Below are 14,649 nucleotides of genomic sequence, written 5' to 3'. Positions count from 1 at the left end.
ACAGAGAGAGAACTTTTCTTTTAAGTCTAATGCAATTTTGTCATTGAAGAATTGTAGCTGCCTGCAAAGTCTGGCTCAGGTGTGTACCATAGAGATCAGTGCTGAACTAAACAGGTGCACCAGTGCGATTCCAGCAACTCTGAAGTTCTATCCAAAACAAATACACATGAGCCCATGAGTTTCTACGGATAGTATTCTCTGGTCACTCACATTCACCATGGTGGGAACAGTCTTCCATGCATCTTTTGTAAAGATGACAGTCTGCAGCCCATGATTCGGCTGCCAGTAAATTCAGTGTTCTCCTTTCTATTGACCACAGGGTGTTTGTGATTTTTCAGTGTATTCTCTTGTGCATTATCTATTTTTTCACTCTAATCCATAGCAAACATACAGACATGCTATCAGCTGTTGAACTGCTGAGTACTGGAAAAGATGTTTCCCCTTTGTAAGGATTTATAACACTTTCTGACTCTTGAGGTTTAAAATCAGGCCTTTACCTGGGAGCAGATCCTTCCACATTTATTATCCATCTCTTTTTTTTTCTTTACCATTTGATGCTGGATGCTTTCAAGACTGAAAAATGGACAAAGTGAACTAAGGATTTGATCTAGAAAGATGATTTGCATGCTTACCAGGTCTAGAACAGATATATGTCAATCAAAACCAAACCAGGAAGTTCTTTAGCTCCAGTAAGTACAAGAGAGCCTGTTGCAGAAATTAAACCTTCTGTTGATTGTCACTGCTGTCATTTCCTCTGCATGCTTTTTAAAAGATTGTGGTAGATTACTGTAATACGATGGAACGTGCATCAATGGCAGCAGAGCAGCAAGATCCCAGGCTGTAGCAAGTGAGGATTTGCTCAAACACAACAGCAGTGGGTCAGAAATAAAGGCAAAAAGCTGCCTGCCTTCAGGTACACAGGGCTCTCCAGATGAGATGCTCTTGCCTCCACTGCCAACCCTTAAATGAGGTCTGGGAAGGGGAGGATCCTGGATCCACCCCTTCTGATCACTCATAGAATCATAGAATCATAGAATCATAGAATCATAGGATGGCTTGGGTTGGAAGAGACCTCAAGGATCATCAAGCTCCAACCCCCCTGCCATTGCATGCACCTGAGCTCCCCTGGGTTGGTCCTGCCTTCCTGCCAAGTGCTCAGTCACTCATTCAAGCTGTGACTTCGCATTTCCACCACAGATATGGAATTAGATATCATAGAATCACAGAATCCTTAAAGTTGGAAGGGACCTTGACAGGTCATCTTGTCCAACTCCCCTGCAAAGAACAGAGACATGCACAGCTAGATCAGGTTACCCAGAGCCTGATCCAGCCTGGCCTTGAAAGTCTCCAGGGATGAGGCATCAATCACATCTCTAGGCAACCTGTTCCAGAGCCTCACCACCCTCAATGTAAAAGATTTTTTCCTTATATCCTACCTAAATCTATACTTATAAAGCTTGAAGCCATTTCCCCTTGTTCCACAGTCCCTACTAAAGAGTCTGTCCCCTTCTTTCCTGTAGCTCCCCTTTAGATAATGACAGGCTGCTCTCAGGTTACCTCGCAGCCTTCTCTTCTCCAGGCTGCACAGCCCCAGCTCTCTCAGACTGTCCTCATAGGAGAAGTTTTTCACCCCTTGGATCATTTTTGTGGCCTTCCTCTGGACACACTTCAACAGGTCCACATCCCTCCTGTGCTGAGGACTCCACATGTGAACACAGTGCTCCAGGCGAGGCCTCACCAGCACAGAGCAGAGGGACAGGATCACCTCCCTCACCCTGCTGGCCACACTGCTTTTGATGCAGCCCAGGATACGGTTGGCTTTCTGGGCTGCCAGGGCACATTCATATATGGAAAATAAATAAATATGTGAAAAAGAAAACCTTAGTTAAATATTTCAAAGGCAGTCGGACTTTAAGACGTTAGCAAGGAATGCTCAGCCTGATGTACTCGTGCTAGAAAAATTAAGTTTTTCTATGTTAGATTTTCAACCGCAAACAATCAGAATTGCACAATTTTAGAATGTTTTGCTATATGAGGATTAAACTATCAACAGATCCTGAATGCACATACGCTGAATTCCTTCTTGTGCACTGAACTTTTGTTATATTTCTAATTTTAACTCAACTCAACATACAGAGATGAGTGGGAATGGATCCAAACACTTTCTGGCTCAGAATCTGTGGAAAGTATGGATCATACTTCAGACTGCCCTACTCAATTGTTCTTGTATGAGCTCCAGATGGCAGTGAAAGCTCTCCTTAAACAGATCAATCTACCTCTGCATCAGGTATTTTCCTTTGTGGTATTTATCACCCTTTTTAAAACTGATTCTTAAGAACACGACTAAAGCTAAAATGCAACTTTAGAGTAGGAATTAAATGTAAATGTTCTAAGGAAAGAAAAGCAGAGAACCTTTCTATTCAGTTATTCTAGCTGAGGGGGGAAACACCTTCAAGTAAGTTAGTTATTTTCCTGGATATTTGAACATAAAAGGTTTTAGAGACTAATATTCAAAGGCTTCTATTTTTGCATCTATTAGCATACAACTTTGGGCAGGTGCAAATAAGCACTTTTGCATGAAACTCAAGTAGCTGTGAGCATCTTTACCCAGCTGGCAAAGGAAAACAGGTACGTTAGCAGGGAAGAGGAGCAAATGATGATCCTTTTGGAGGTAACACTGAGGGTTACAAAAGGCTACTGAAGACTCAGCACTGTGCAGTTCTTTCACACAAATAAAGACTCCTAAAACACATAGGTTCAGACCTCTAGATTGCTGTGGGTGAGGAGAGGTATCAGCTTCTGGCTTTACATTTACAAACAGATGTGTATTTGAATAAATAAAGAAGTCAGAGAGGATAATCTGTGATGTGAAAGATGCATGGAAAAACAAGCTAAGGAGTTTGTTTCTTGTTTACACAAATTCCACTTTATTTTGGTCTACAAGGGTAAAGAGGGCTTACAGTAGAAGTAAATCATCTTTATATTCACTTCAAGATCTGTTTGTGCAGCTAAAAAGATGTGGCCTTAAAATGAATTAATCTGGGTCAACAATTCTTGTTTTTGAAAGGTTCAGGCTTTATTTTAAAGGGGAATCCATCAGTGCTGCACCTTCTAGCCTAGGAAGAGCTACATAAGGCTCAAGTAAATCCAGAATGAAGACAGGCGGTGTGCTACCTTGTGGTCAGCCTCTAATCCAACAGGGCTTTGTACAGGTCCCTGTACCAATGTATTTTCTTGGAGGTTATAGCTTTTGTGCCTTTGTTGGGGTTTTTTTGAGCAAGGGAATAAAATATTGAAAGCAATTTGCAATTTGTTCTATAGGCTGCAGCTCAGCAAAGCGTTTAAGCTCATCTGCTGTGCACAAGGGACAGACATAAACCTGACCTTGCAGTTAAGCGCAGTTATAAATGTTTCGATGACTCAGGATTGAGCTTCTGTGTTACCAAATCGAATTTTTTTTTCAACAGATGTAGTTATGTATTTTTGTTGGTTTTGGTAGGCAGAATCATGGGCAGTGACAGCGCTGCACTCCCCGAGAGAAGTGCAGCACTGCACACAGCAGCTGTGCAGCAGCCTCAGGCCAAACGCTGTGTGTGCCATTTGCTCCTGCTGCAGCACTTGTTAAAGCTTTTCAGTGCTATGTTGAGGGAGAGCTGCATATTTCTCTTAACCAACCCTAAATTGAATCTTAAAGGTTTTTAATTGAATCCATTTTCATGTTTTCACATAATTATGCAATCATAATCTTGAAAAGCACATGGCATGTGATCATTTTCTGCCTAATAAGAAACATAAATGTTGTTTTCAGGGGGGCTGTGCCTGTGTGTGTTGTTTTAGCGTGGAACATTGCAGCTTTAAATCTTTATTTTATGTAGTGACATGAACCCACATTTAGAGTCCCTCCTCCCCCCCCAAATATTTATGTTTTATAAAAATTCCAAGCTTGATGTTGTGCAAATTTTCTTTAATGTTTTATATCATTTGGGGTGTTGTTTATATAAGTGCCATGTTGTAATTCTCTCCTATTTCTTCCCCCGCGCGTGTCCCTCTACAGGCTAAGCACTTCCGTCTGTATACACAGGAGGTGTTGGAACTGGGTCACAATGTCTCCTTTCTTCTCCTGCTCCCCGCCTCAGACGACGTCTGCACTGCCCCAGGACAGAATAATCCTTACACCCCACACTCAGGATTTCTTAACCTCCCTCTTCAGATGTTTGAACTCGGTATAGTAGCTTGCTTCACCTAGAAATATTAACCCAGTCTCCTTATAATAAAATCACAAAGTTGTATCTGTTTTCCCCCTTGTCCCAGTGGAGAGTCAATAAATCACATGATGGCTTTGGCAACAACACTACCTATAACTGTGTACAAGTTACAGAGGGAGCAGAGCGGTTAAAGCATATACTGTAGCAATCGTTATTGAAATGCAAAGCATAGAGCAAAGCCCACAGTTATCCAGTATGTATCTTCACACTTCTTTGGAAGTTGATGTTCTTTAAAAATCAGCATTAAAAAAAAATACGGCATGGCAATGCTGGAGTGTCAAAGCAGATGCAATAGAAAGCACACCTCTAAATTGCCACAGGAATAACCAGTTTTGAAGAGGATGATTTTTGCAGCTCCTACCTTTACATATAGATACCTTTGTTAAAGGTCATCTTTTTCTTTCTGATTCTTGAAAGAATGTGGGATGCTCAGTCCTACTGCTGCAGCAGGAAAAGTCTGTTATCTTGAGAAATGCTGAAGTCCTTCATAGAAGGAATATGATGAGTAAGGGGACTGCTGAGCCTTACACACTAGGCTCTTCTGTTTCCTTTTGGCCTGTAAAATTGCTTGTTATTATTTCTTGCCTCTACCTTAGAGAGAGAAAGAGCCACAACTGATGGAGGCAGTACACAGGGAGCCACCTCACAATATCACTATCACCATCCTGTTTCCCATATGCCATCTCTGGGTGTTGGCAGTCACTGGTGGAGGAGAACAGTAACTGGATGTTAATGGAAGGTCTTTTAGCTGAGGTTGGGGTTCTGCAGGCACAATGAATTCGTGACTTCCCATCATCCAGCAGCACAAATCTTGTTTGAATCAGGCAGGAGCATACGATTGTGTTTATGTTACATCTGCCAGGGCACACAGCTTGGTGCCCATGACAGCTCTGGGTTTTATGCTGGCTGTGGGAGGACAGATGACAGTGGAGCTGCCATAAAATTATGGAGTGCTACAAACAGACAATACGTGAGCTGCTCTATATTCTGCCAAGGCAGAGTTACTCCTTCAACAGAGAACCAACGTAATTGAACTAGAAGTGACAGTTCAGAGCTTTGGGTCACATGGCTCTGGCATTTGATGTGACAGTAGTGCCCTCAAACCAGATTTACAGTCTTCTTGACGTGCAGCCTTGAGGTCTACAGTTAGACTCTGTGTATTCAGCATATTATTTCTCCCTATGAACGGTGACTACTGCATTCACTGTGCAAATTAATGCATGAAGTATATTCATCTCTGGTGAAATTCGTCTCTGTACTACAGGTCTTGCAAACTATTTAACTCTCATCATGTGGTACATAGACCATGGGTGAGAGCTATGCTCGCTTCTGGAATGCAGTTTGCATTGGGCTGATAAATGGATGGACAGAGTGGAATGATGTGGTGCAGATAAACATGCACCATAGCAGTCTGTGTGCAAACCTCAGCTTAGCAATGTTGCTGCAGTGGGTAGGAAGCTCATATCAGAATGGAAAGCTGAATTTTACTTTTTCTTTCTTTCTTTCTTTCTTTCTTTCTTTCTTTCTTTCTTTCTTTCTTTCTTTCTTTCTTTCTTTCTTTCTTTCTTTCTTTCTTTCTTTCTTTTTTAATTAAAGTAAGCAATCATCTAGCCATGGCAGATGACATTTTCTACATGACTTGTTATATATGTATCCCTGATGTTCTGTGAAGTGACTGTGATTCACATCTCAAATATTAGAAGCTTCCATTCCCCATTAGGTGGTGGCTACCAACTATATAATTGCATAACCACAAAAGACTACGTTGAAGTAACATTTGTTAAAGTAACATTAAAGGGTCTGACTTAAAACCACAAAGGCCAGAAACTTCAGCACTGAAGCTGAAACCGCGGCTGTAATTCACTCAAGAGTCCATCACATATGGCATATATACTGTGAGACCACACACTATTCAGACTAGATCCCTGCAGTATCTAGGCATCATTGGGAAACCAGAAGGCAGAATTCTTTTTCACTCCCCTTTTTTGGTGGGATTTCTGTTTCAAATTCAGCTTTCATTGTTATGTTAGTGATGTTTCTGGGATCGGATTTTTCATTTTGAGAAATTATTACTTTTCCTAATCATGTTGGTTGCAAGGGATAAATAGATCTATGCCAGTTTTTGTTTTTATATTTATGATAAGAAGAAATTATGCACTTTGCACACAAAACACCTACGAAACATCATGCCTCCACCCAGAAATGTGGCAGTATTAAGCCAGCTGCCATTCACTGCACTAGCAAGATCACACTGTGTGCTTGCAATGATGGGGAAGTATTTCTGAAAACTTGCTCTCCCTCAGCAACTTTCATATGTCTGTACTGCAACTTGCAGAGATCACTGGCAAGTTCTGCCTGAGCACACGAGGTTCTGGAAGAACATGGCATTAAGAGGCCAGGCAAATTAATGTCTGTGAAGCTCCATGTAGCTGTTCCATTCATTGGCAGCTCACACAGCTCTGTGCTACTGCATCCGGCTGCACAAAGATGTCAGTTTGAGCTTTCTGCATTACCTTCTGCACAACAGTTCAGAGGGGAACACATGATAACAACTAACAATGTTTTAATTGTTTCACCTGACCTGTGATGTCACTGAAATGCTTTTAATGCTGCCATTTACATCTGAGTTACTGATCTATGTGAGACTAGGCCAAAAGAAAGTTATCATCCTTCAAAATGGTACTTTTCCTCTGAAACACCCAATTAAAAAGAAGAAAGAGGGTTCAGTTCTCCAGTCATGTCACTACTTGCTTGATAAAAGAAATGATGAGCCTCAGAAAAGAGCCTTCTGATTAAAGCTATCGAGGGCAAAAGAGCCTCAGGAGTTGCATACTGAGGGCCTGATTATCCCTTACATAGATATAAATTAGAAATGACTCTTGAAATTGATGAAGTAACAGAGTAAATCCAGTGTAAATGAGAGGAGAACTAGAGCCTGTATTATTTATTTCCAGCTTTAAGTAACCCATCCAGAGAGTTAATAATTACATTTAATAAAATTTGTGTTCTGAGAGCTAAGGATTTCATATTTCATAACCAGAGTATAACAGTGTTTCCTTTGCACTTGGTCTTTTCACAGTTCATTTTTGCTGTTACAAGGAAAAATTTATAAGCCTGTATTGCCGCCTTTCTGCTGTCATAGAGCTGGACTCTCTGAAAACCCAGCAGTCCCTGAGGGAAGCAATTTCAGACAGTGAAGTCGCTGCAGCCAAACAAAGACACCAGCAAGTTATAGACTACATACAGGTAATAGTCTGTTTCTGACTATTCCAAGGAGATTTTAAGGTGGCTTTCTTAAAAACTGCATAAGGCTGTAATTTGAAATCTAAATGGAGAATTATTCACAGACGTCATAAAAAGAGAAGTTGTATCAAAAGCGCAATTCTGCTTTTATGAAATTCTAACCCAGAACATGATTTCCTTAGTTGTTGCTTTTATACAAGGATTTTTATGGGTAAAATCAAATGACGGTCATGCTAGGCTGTTACACAGAAATGTGTCAGCCTGCTTGTAAAACTCGCTCCCATCGAATGTGAGGTAAGCTATTGCCATGCATGGGCATTCTGTTCAGTAACAGTTTTTCTCTGCTCTTTTGCAAACCATTTTGGTAATTGATTACTCACAGACGAAACCCTTGACCTTTACAGAGGACATCTATGCACCTGGTTGATCTGTCTTTCTACAAGTGAAGTGCAGATCAGTTTACAGCTCCATGCTTTTAATACTGTAGACATCTTCTGCCGGAACAGGGGCCAATACAATCACTTATCTCATTAATAACATATTTGGCCCTTCATAATTAGATGATAATATTTCTGTTTTTCCTTGCTCTGAATTAGATCCCCTTTGCATGGTCTACTTCAGAGCCGTTAGAAACCCGCAGAGGAGCAGAGAGGAATATAGCACTGTGCTTTCACATCTCCACTATCTCCTTCCTCCTCACCTCCCCATTCTCACACTCAGGTTTTCTCCCAGTGTGCAGGAGCATCTGAGAAATGTTTACCTTTCACATCAAAAATGAATATAGGTATATGAATACATACACACTGTATAGACAATTCTATGTTCCTTTTCTCCAGAGTCTTTAAGTCGCATGTAAATCACAGAATCATGCTGGGAAATATAGGAGAATATTTTAAACTTCCGTGTTTTGTGCTGAGTTATTGTGACAGTATATTAGCCTTGTCAGGTTTCCTCTTAAATGAAAACCAGCTGTATTCCACCTATTGGCAAAAATATCTCAGCCCACCACATACCACAATCTTCAGCGGTGACCACAAAACCGCGAGAGCAGTTGTGTGATCCTAGATCTAAGACAGTGTTGAAGTTACTACACAAACCAAACATTGTAAAGAGCAAGGGAGTCTACATGAATGCAGTTCTGAAAAAGAGTCGGGGCAGCTAAAATGTAAAAATATTTCTCAACAACAACAACACAGCAGATAAGGTACTCAGCATCTTTCCCAGAATGTTAGACAGAAAGACAAAATATCTACAGTCACTGAAACTAAAATTGAAGTTAAGCTGTAATTTATATAGCACAGTGCTTCAAGCATTCCTAAATAATTTAAGAACTATAGTTCATTAAAATGACTGATTCACTGTCCTGTGAGATGCTGTAGAATGGCATCACAGAGAAAACTCACAAGATTTGCATTTCCACAAACTGGAAGTGTGATTTTTGTTGAGGGCTGAAGGAGGATTGCAGAAAGAAAATATCAGATCTCCAAAATCAAACAGATGAGAAGTTCACTAACTGGTCAAGTAATTGTATTCTTTTTGTGGAGCTACAATTAAGTCTTGAAATGAAGTTGGATTGTGAACAAACGCCTGAACCGTTTGTGGTTGTTATCAGAATTAACTCACTGGCAAGACACTGACGGTGTTCTGTTATCAAAAGACTCACAGGACCCACATTAAATTGTATCTTTTCTCTGCTTAAATGCTTGAAGCCATATCCTGCAATTGATTTTGGTACTTGTCTCTTATTGCCATCAACAGGCATGAATTAGAACTGTCCTGTGTGGATTTATACTGTTAAAATGCATACAGACCAGAATAGCAAGGGAGAAAAAATGCAGTTTGTCTCACAGATTTGCTGTGATACCTCGTGTGCATACACATGCACATATATTCTTCTACTGTTCAAAAACTGGGTTTGATCTGAGCACTTTGCTTTTCAGTGTCATTGTGGGTTCACAAGAATCCTTGAGACAACCTGATTTCATCCCAACGCAGAATGAAACCAACTTTCAAGCGTGCTACAAAATTGATTAAACTTTATCCTCCATCAAAAGACAGTTTTCATTTATTTCCACGTCAGAGCTTAGACCTAGATTCATCCCTCCTACCTACAGATTCTCCATTGAGATACCTAATTTAAAATTTAGGCCCTAAGCAGAAAAAAAAAAAAAAAAAAAAAAAAAAAAAGCACTTAACTAAAGGCAGTTCAGACTAAAATCTGCTTCTCTCTGATGTCAGTGGCTGCTCACCTAGTTAGGTACTCAAAAGTACACTGAGGTAGAATTATTGTGCAGACAGAATTGTAGTTTTTCACTATTTTTTTTCTCAAAAGCAAGTTGATGAGATCTGGAGGGAAATGAGATGGATCACAGAAGCACTGCAGTACGCAAGATACAAGCAGCCTGCAGCTGGCCTGCCAATAAAGAAACTTGTGAATCTTTCAGAAGAACACTCTCAAAAGAAAGTCAGTTCGACATCTTCACATCTAGATTGTCTTCCCTCACCTCCTTCCTCACCTGAGGCTAGAAGTCAGAGGAGAAAAGCTGTAAGCGGTAAGAGAACCGTTTGTTCATCATGCAAAGTCTTTCAATTCACTTTTAATTAAAACAGTTCTTGAATTTCATTTTATAAAAGGAGTAAATGTTTCCCGTTCCTGCCAAGGTACTTTAACAGTCATTTTCCCAATCATTTACCACTCAGTATCCCAAGATCCTTCTACAATCTTTACAATAATGTTTTTACTTTAAATTACTCAGAATACTTGCTTATCAGCAGCCAACTTTGTCACCTCACCGCTCCTGATCATTTAATGAACAGGTTAGAAGGGACAAGTCATACCACTGACTTCTCCATGACCTCCAGAATTACTAAAGTACAGTGATGTTCTTTCTCAGCGCCTCTCCCTCAGCTAAATTTTCCCTGCTCTACAGAGCATGCATGCAGAATAATCCTTAGCTCTGACACCACGTAACCTAGAGCATTATCTTGCCCTGCGTGGGCTGACTTCATTACTATTGCACTATACTGTAATTTACACTAGGTTAAAGTGAATAGCCAGCATGGTATAAAATCTCCACTTTTTTTCCTTCTGGTATAAACTATATATAACATATAAACTGCACAGTCAAGGAACATCAATCCATTCTATCTGTTATGGATCCTTCAAGAACCAAAAGACAGCAGTGATTTCAGTGCCATTGCGCATTTTGGTCAACGAATTTGAATCTGAATTAAGTATATTAAGTGTATCTGTTTTGGATTTGAACACAGTAATGCAGCCAATAAGGAAAAGGGTTGTTTTGCTCATCTGCCTCCATGCCTCACCTCAAGCTCTGGTATACACACACAGTTGCACCCTGCTCACAGTTACAGGGGTATCTGTTTGTAGTAACTCAGCTAACATCTTTAATAAAAAACAGAACGTGGATTAGATTTTCTCTTTCTCCCAAATCTTCATCTCTGTGAAATTTGGTGAAAGCGAAGTAAAAGAAAACAGGTACTTTCAGAACTTAATCCCAATTCCAGTTCAAATTCTTCCCTGTATTTAACTGAATAGTGAATCCTCTTTGCTTTTCCTAACTGCACCACCACCTCTTTAACACATCTGCAAATCTTCTCTGACTACTGTCTTTGCTGTCACCTAGGCCTGTGGAAAATTCCACAGAGGAAACAAAGGTATATTTTCAGAATTGCAGATATTATTCTAATTAAGACAAAAAAAAAAAAAAAAAAAAAAGGAAATAATTGTTAAGCAGTTTTTGTGTTGCACTTGTCTCTTGTCTTCTTGCTATTAATCAGTTCTCCTTGCAGATTCCCAGCCCTGCTCAGATGAAGAAGGCTGTTCGGAGGTATTCCTTCCAACTGACAGTGACTATGATTCCAGTGATGCATTAAGCCCCAGAGAATTAGACTTGATTTACTCCTCCCCACATGACATCTCCCAGCAGGCAGGCAGTGGCCTGGGCGGTAGTGCACCTGATGTTCTCCAAGTTCACGACGTGAAGCCTTGCCTAACACTGAAAGAAGGCCTGACAGAGTGTAGTGCCTTTGATACTAATGCTGAATATTGCACAGAGTATATGAGCAATCTAACAATGTCAGGGATTACATCAAAAAGCATAGACAAGTCCTCTAGCTCCAAGCAGCCATTGAGCTTTCTAGGGAAAAAGAGACTAGGGAAACATCAACATTACAGCTACTTCAGCAGGCATCATCGTTGGCTGCGCGTGCACAGTGAGACACAGTCTGCCTCTCTGTCTGAAGGTGTGTACACTCAGCATCTCATGCGATCTCCAGATTTATCTCAAGAACCTACCTCCAGTGAGCAGTTACAGATTCCCATCGATGAGTCACGGAGCACCTTCTTACCTCATGCATCCAGCCTTCCAGAAGATGGAAAAGGCAAGTATGAGGAATCAAGGCAAAACGTCCATAGGATACACATGGAACCTTATAAAACAACATTTCTGAGTGAAGAGGGCAAATCCTGGGCAATGAGCATGCAGTCTGTAGGAAATGAGGATGCGCACAATGCTATGCAACAGAAAATGCTTTCAGATGATCCTGTGGGTTCTGCTGTCTCAGAAGTATTCAGCAGCACACTGTAACTCCAGACTTCTGCATTGCTTCCCATTGCTCCACAAGGAGGTAGTGAGCATTATGCATATAGGGCCATACTTTCAAAACTACTTTTAGAAGTCCAGCTCCTGAAATGACAACTTGTGTCATTCAGAAGAATCCTAATCATTTGACTCCATCACCAGACTCCCAGTCTTATAGCAGTATCTGCCATGATGCAAGTAGTATTACTTGTATCAGCAGTTTTGCAAGTAGGCTCGCACATAACAGGACGCTTTGTGGCTGCAAATCCAGTGATCAGTCTTTGCAGTTGTCTTAATTTCCAGATATCTCTAAGCATGCAAAATTTTAAGCATGAGTGGTTCTGACTGCAATGTAGCAGAAATTGTAACATCCTTGGTGTCCTCATGTTAGGACTGTGTCCTAAACCTCTATGAACCTGTTTTCCAGCATCTCCTATGCATTTTTCTTCTCCTCGGCACTTTTGAATATCTTGAGGTTGCATGTAACTGAAGTGCTAACTGGTTTAGTAACAGTTATCCCACAGTAGCTAGCCACTATAGAGAACTGAGCATTCTTTCAGTATCTAAAAAATCCAGTCATCGTTAACACTGCATGCACAACCTCTGAATGTTGCCAGAGCCTGACAAAATTATCACAACGTTTGAAGGTTTTTTCAGAAGCTCAGATTTCAAATGACATAAGTAGCAGGTTATTTTAAAGGCTTAGACAGGAGTCAACCTTTGAGGTCACAAGCAGACAGAATGAGTCCAGTCTCTCCAGAGTGAATATACACAGGGTCTAAGTAGGAGTGAATAGAAGCTTGGTCCTCTACCCACCACACAAGTGTGCATTTCTTTATGTTGCAGAGACTCTCAAACATCCACTGGAAGGAAATGCACCTACTTTTGTTCCTGATTTTTCAGTGTATATTCAGGAGTATCTGATCACTATGTCTGAAATTGGGATATTCTGGCAATTCCCATTAGGGAAATTTGGGGTGCAGTTTAAAGCTACAATTTTTTGTTTGTTTCACCGATAAACATTGGTATCCTCAGAAGAGTGCAAAACGGCGTGTTAGCATGCTGTATTTGTCAAAGGCAGATCACAGTTTTGTCATTTGCAACCAGAATAAGACTTAGAGTACTACAGAAGATGATCTCAACAAAGAAATCTATATTAATGAGAACCATAACATCTGAGTCACTGAGAAATGAACTAATGTGAAGAGAAACCCCAGCTGTTGCACGAGCTTTAATTTTTCTTATACAGTTCTTGAAGTTTAATTTTATGGGCCACATTCCTGCTGGTTAAATTCCCTCACTCCATGTTTGCGCAGCCTTCTACCCTTCAATTTTTCAGCCTCCAGGTGGATACATTCTAAGGCCTCCAATAAAGAGATTTGAGTTAAATAGTTGAGTTTACAAGTCCTTGAGGTGAAGGTAAGGATTTGGGCCCATGATCTGTGGTCCTTATTAAAATAGCACTTCCATAACCCCAGTGCTATTAAAATCCCTGTGAACTCAATCCATAAATTCAAAAATAAATGTTATTCACTATTTCATGCTTGGTCAGTATGCAGAAGCCAAGAAGAGCCTAAGCAGTGATATAAGGGCAGAAACTTTCTATAAGGTATTTACATTTGTAATTTCTCTTTTCTGGAGGAGAGGAAAGTGAACTTTTTGTACCGATGATATTCATAATGTGATCCAATCCTCAGTGAGGATGGAAACATTTCCATTCACTTCCAAAGGCTCCAAACAAGACCCATACAGAAAATTCCTGTGGGTGAGAAGATGGGGGAGCAAAAGTCTCAGTGCCAATTTGCAGCTAGAAGGACATGCATTGTATGTTGTATGCCACATGAAATTGCATGGGGAAAACCTGACTCACACACCATAGAACCAAACAGTGATGTTTTACCATTGCTGAAGGCAGCAACAGCTTGGTACATGAGATTATGTTTGTTAGCAGAAGGCTGTTTGTCAGGGACAAATGATTTGCTAGAATACAGCATCTAGCCCGGGCTCCCCTGACCTTTTCAGCCTCTGAGCAAAGCTGCCATGTAACTGCTTACTGAAGTATAAAAACAACAGTATGCTGAGACTGAGTTGTTGTAAAATGTGATGATACAATACGAGATGATATTCCTAAAATGAAACCCACCTTGCTTTGCTTTGGCTTTTCAGGACAAACAGAACAGTGAGGGCACGAAGTAGCAAAACCTCCAGCAGAAGAACAGGTACACACTGCTGGATAGATGAGGATGTAAAATCTCTTTTATTCACTCCTTCTGATGGGCTTTTCCAGAAGTAGTCATGTATCTAATAAAGAACTGAGGAAAAGGTTGACTTTTCCCTAATTTTGCCTGCCTGTGTGTGCTAAGGCAGAATTTGATTCTGGGAGTGCAAATGCCAGCCAGAATCTACTGCACGTTGATTTTAACTTTGCTATATGGAAGTGGTGTTCACGTGACATCCTGCAGGGCATTCCTCCTTGATCCCATTGCCTCTAGGCTGAGGTTCTTTCCCAACTGTAACAGTCAAAATAGTTCTAACTTTAA

The 14,649-nt window shown here is 40.6% G+C and overlaps 1 protein-coding gene across 13 annotated transcripts in view; it reads left to right on the top strand.

The window, feature by feature from the left end:
• The window catches only part of ANKFN1 (ankyrin repeat and fibronectin type III domain containing 1), a 114,154-nt gene that overhangs the window by 97,584 nt on the left and 1,921 nt on the right, over window positions 1–14,649 (top strand). For 10 of the 13 annotated variants that reach the window (XM_031598728.2, XM_031598729.2, XM_031598726.2 and 7 more), the window contains 6 exons: window positions 2,137–2,287; window positions 4,055–4,223; window positions 7,345–7,511; window positions 9,841–10,060; window positions 11,319–13,528; window positions 14,276–14,328. In XM_031598728.2, coding sequence (XP_031454588.2) covers window positions 2,137–2,287; window positions 4,055–4,223; window positions 7,345–7,511; window positions 9,841–10,060; window positions 11,319–12,115 — 1,504 coding nt within the window. In that variant the 3' untranslated portion in view covers window positions 12,116–13,528; window positions 14,276–14,328. Of the gene's footprint in view, window positions 1–2,136; window positions 2,288–4,054; window positions 4,224–7,344; window positions 7,512–9,840; window positions 10,061–11,318; window positions 13,529–14,275; window positions 14,329–14,649 lie in introns of those variants that run through there. The other 3 variants (XM_090121775.1, XM_090121773.1, XM_090121774.1) reach the window with 3 other exon arrangements.

The sequence above is a fragment of the Phasianus colchicus genome, chromosome 20 (assembly GCF_987193195.1).
Source record: "Phasianus colchicus chromosome 20, bPhaCol1.hap1.1, whole genome shotgun sequence".
Classification (NCBI taxonomy): Eukaryota; Metazoa; Chordata; class Aves; order Galliformes; family Phasianidae; genus Phasianus; species Phasianus colchicus.
The sequence above is the reverse complement of the archived record's forward strand: the minus strand, read 5'-3'. Positions and strand labels throughout refer to the sequence as shown.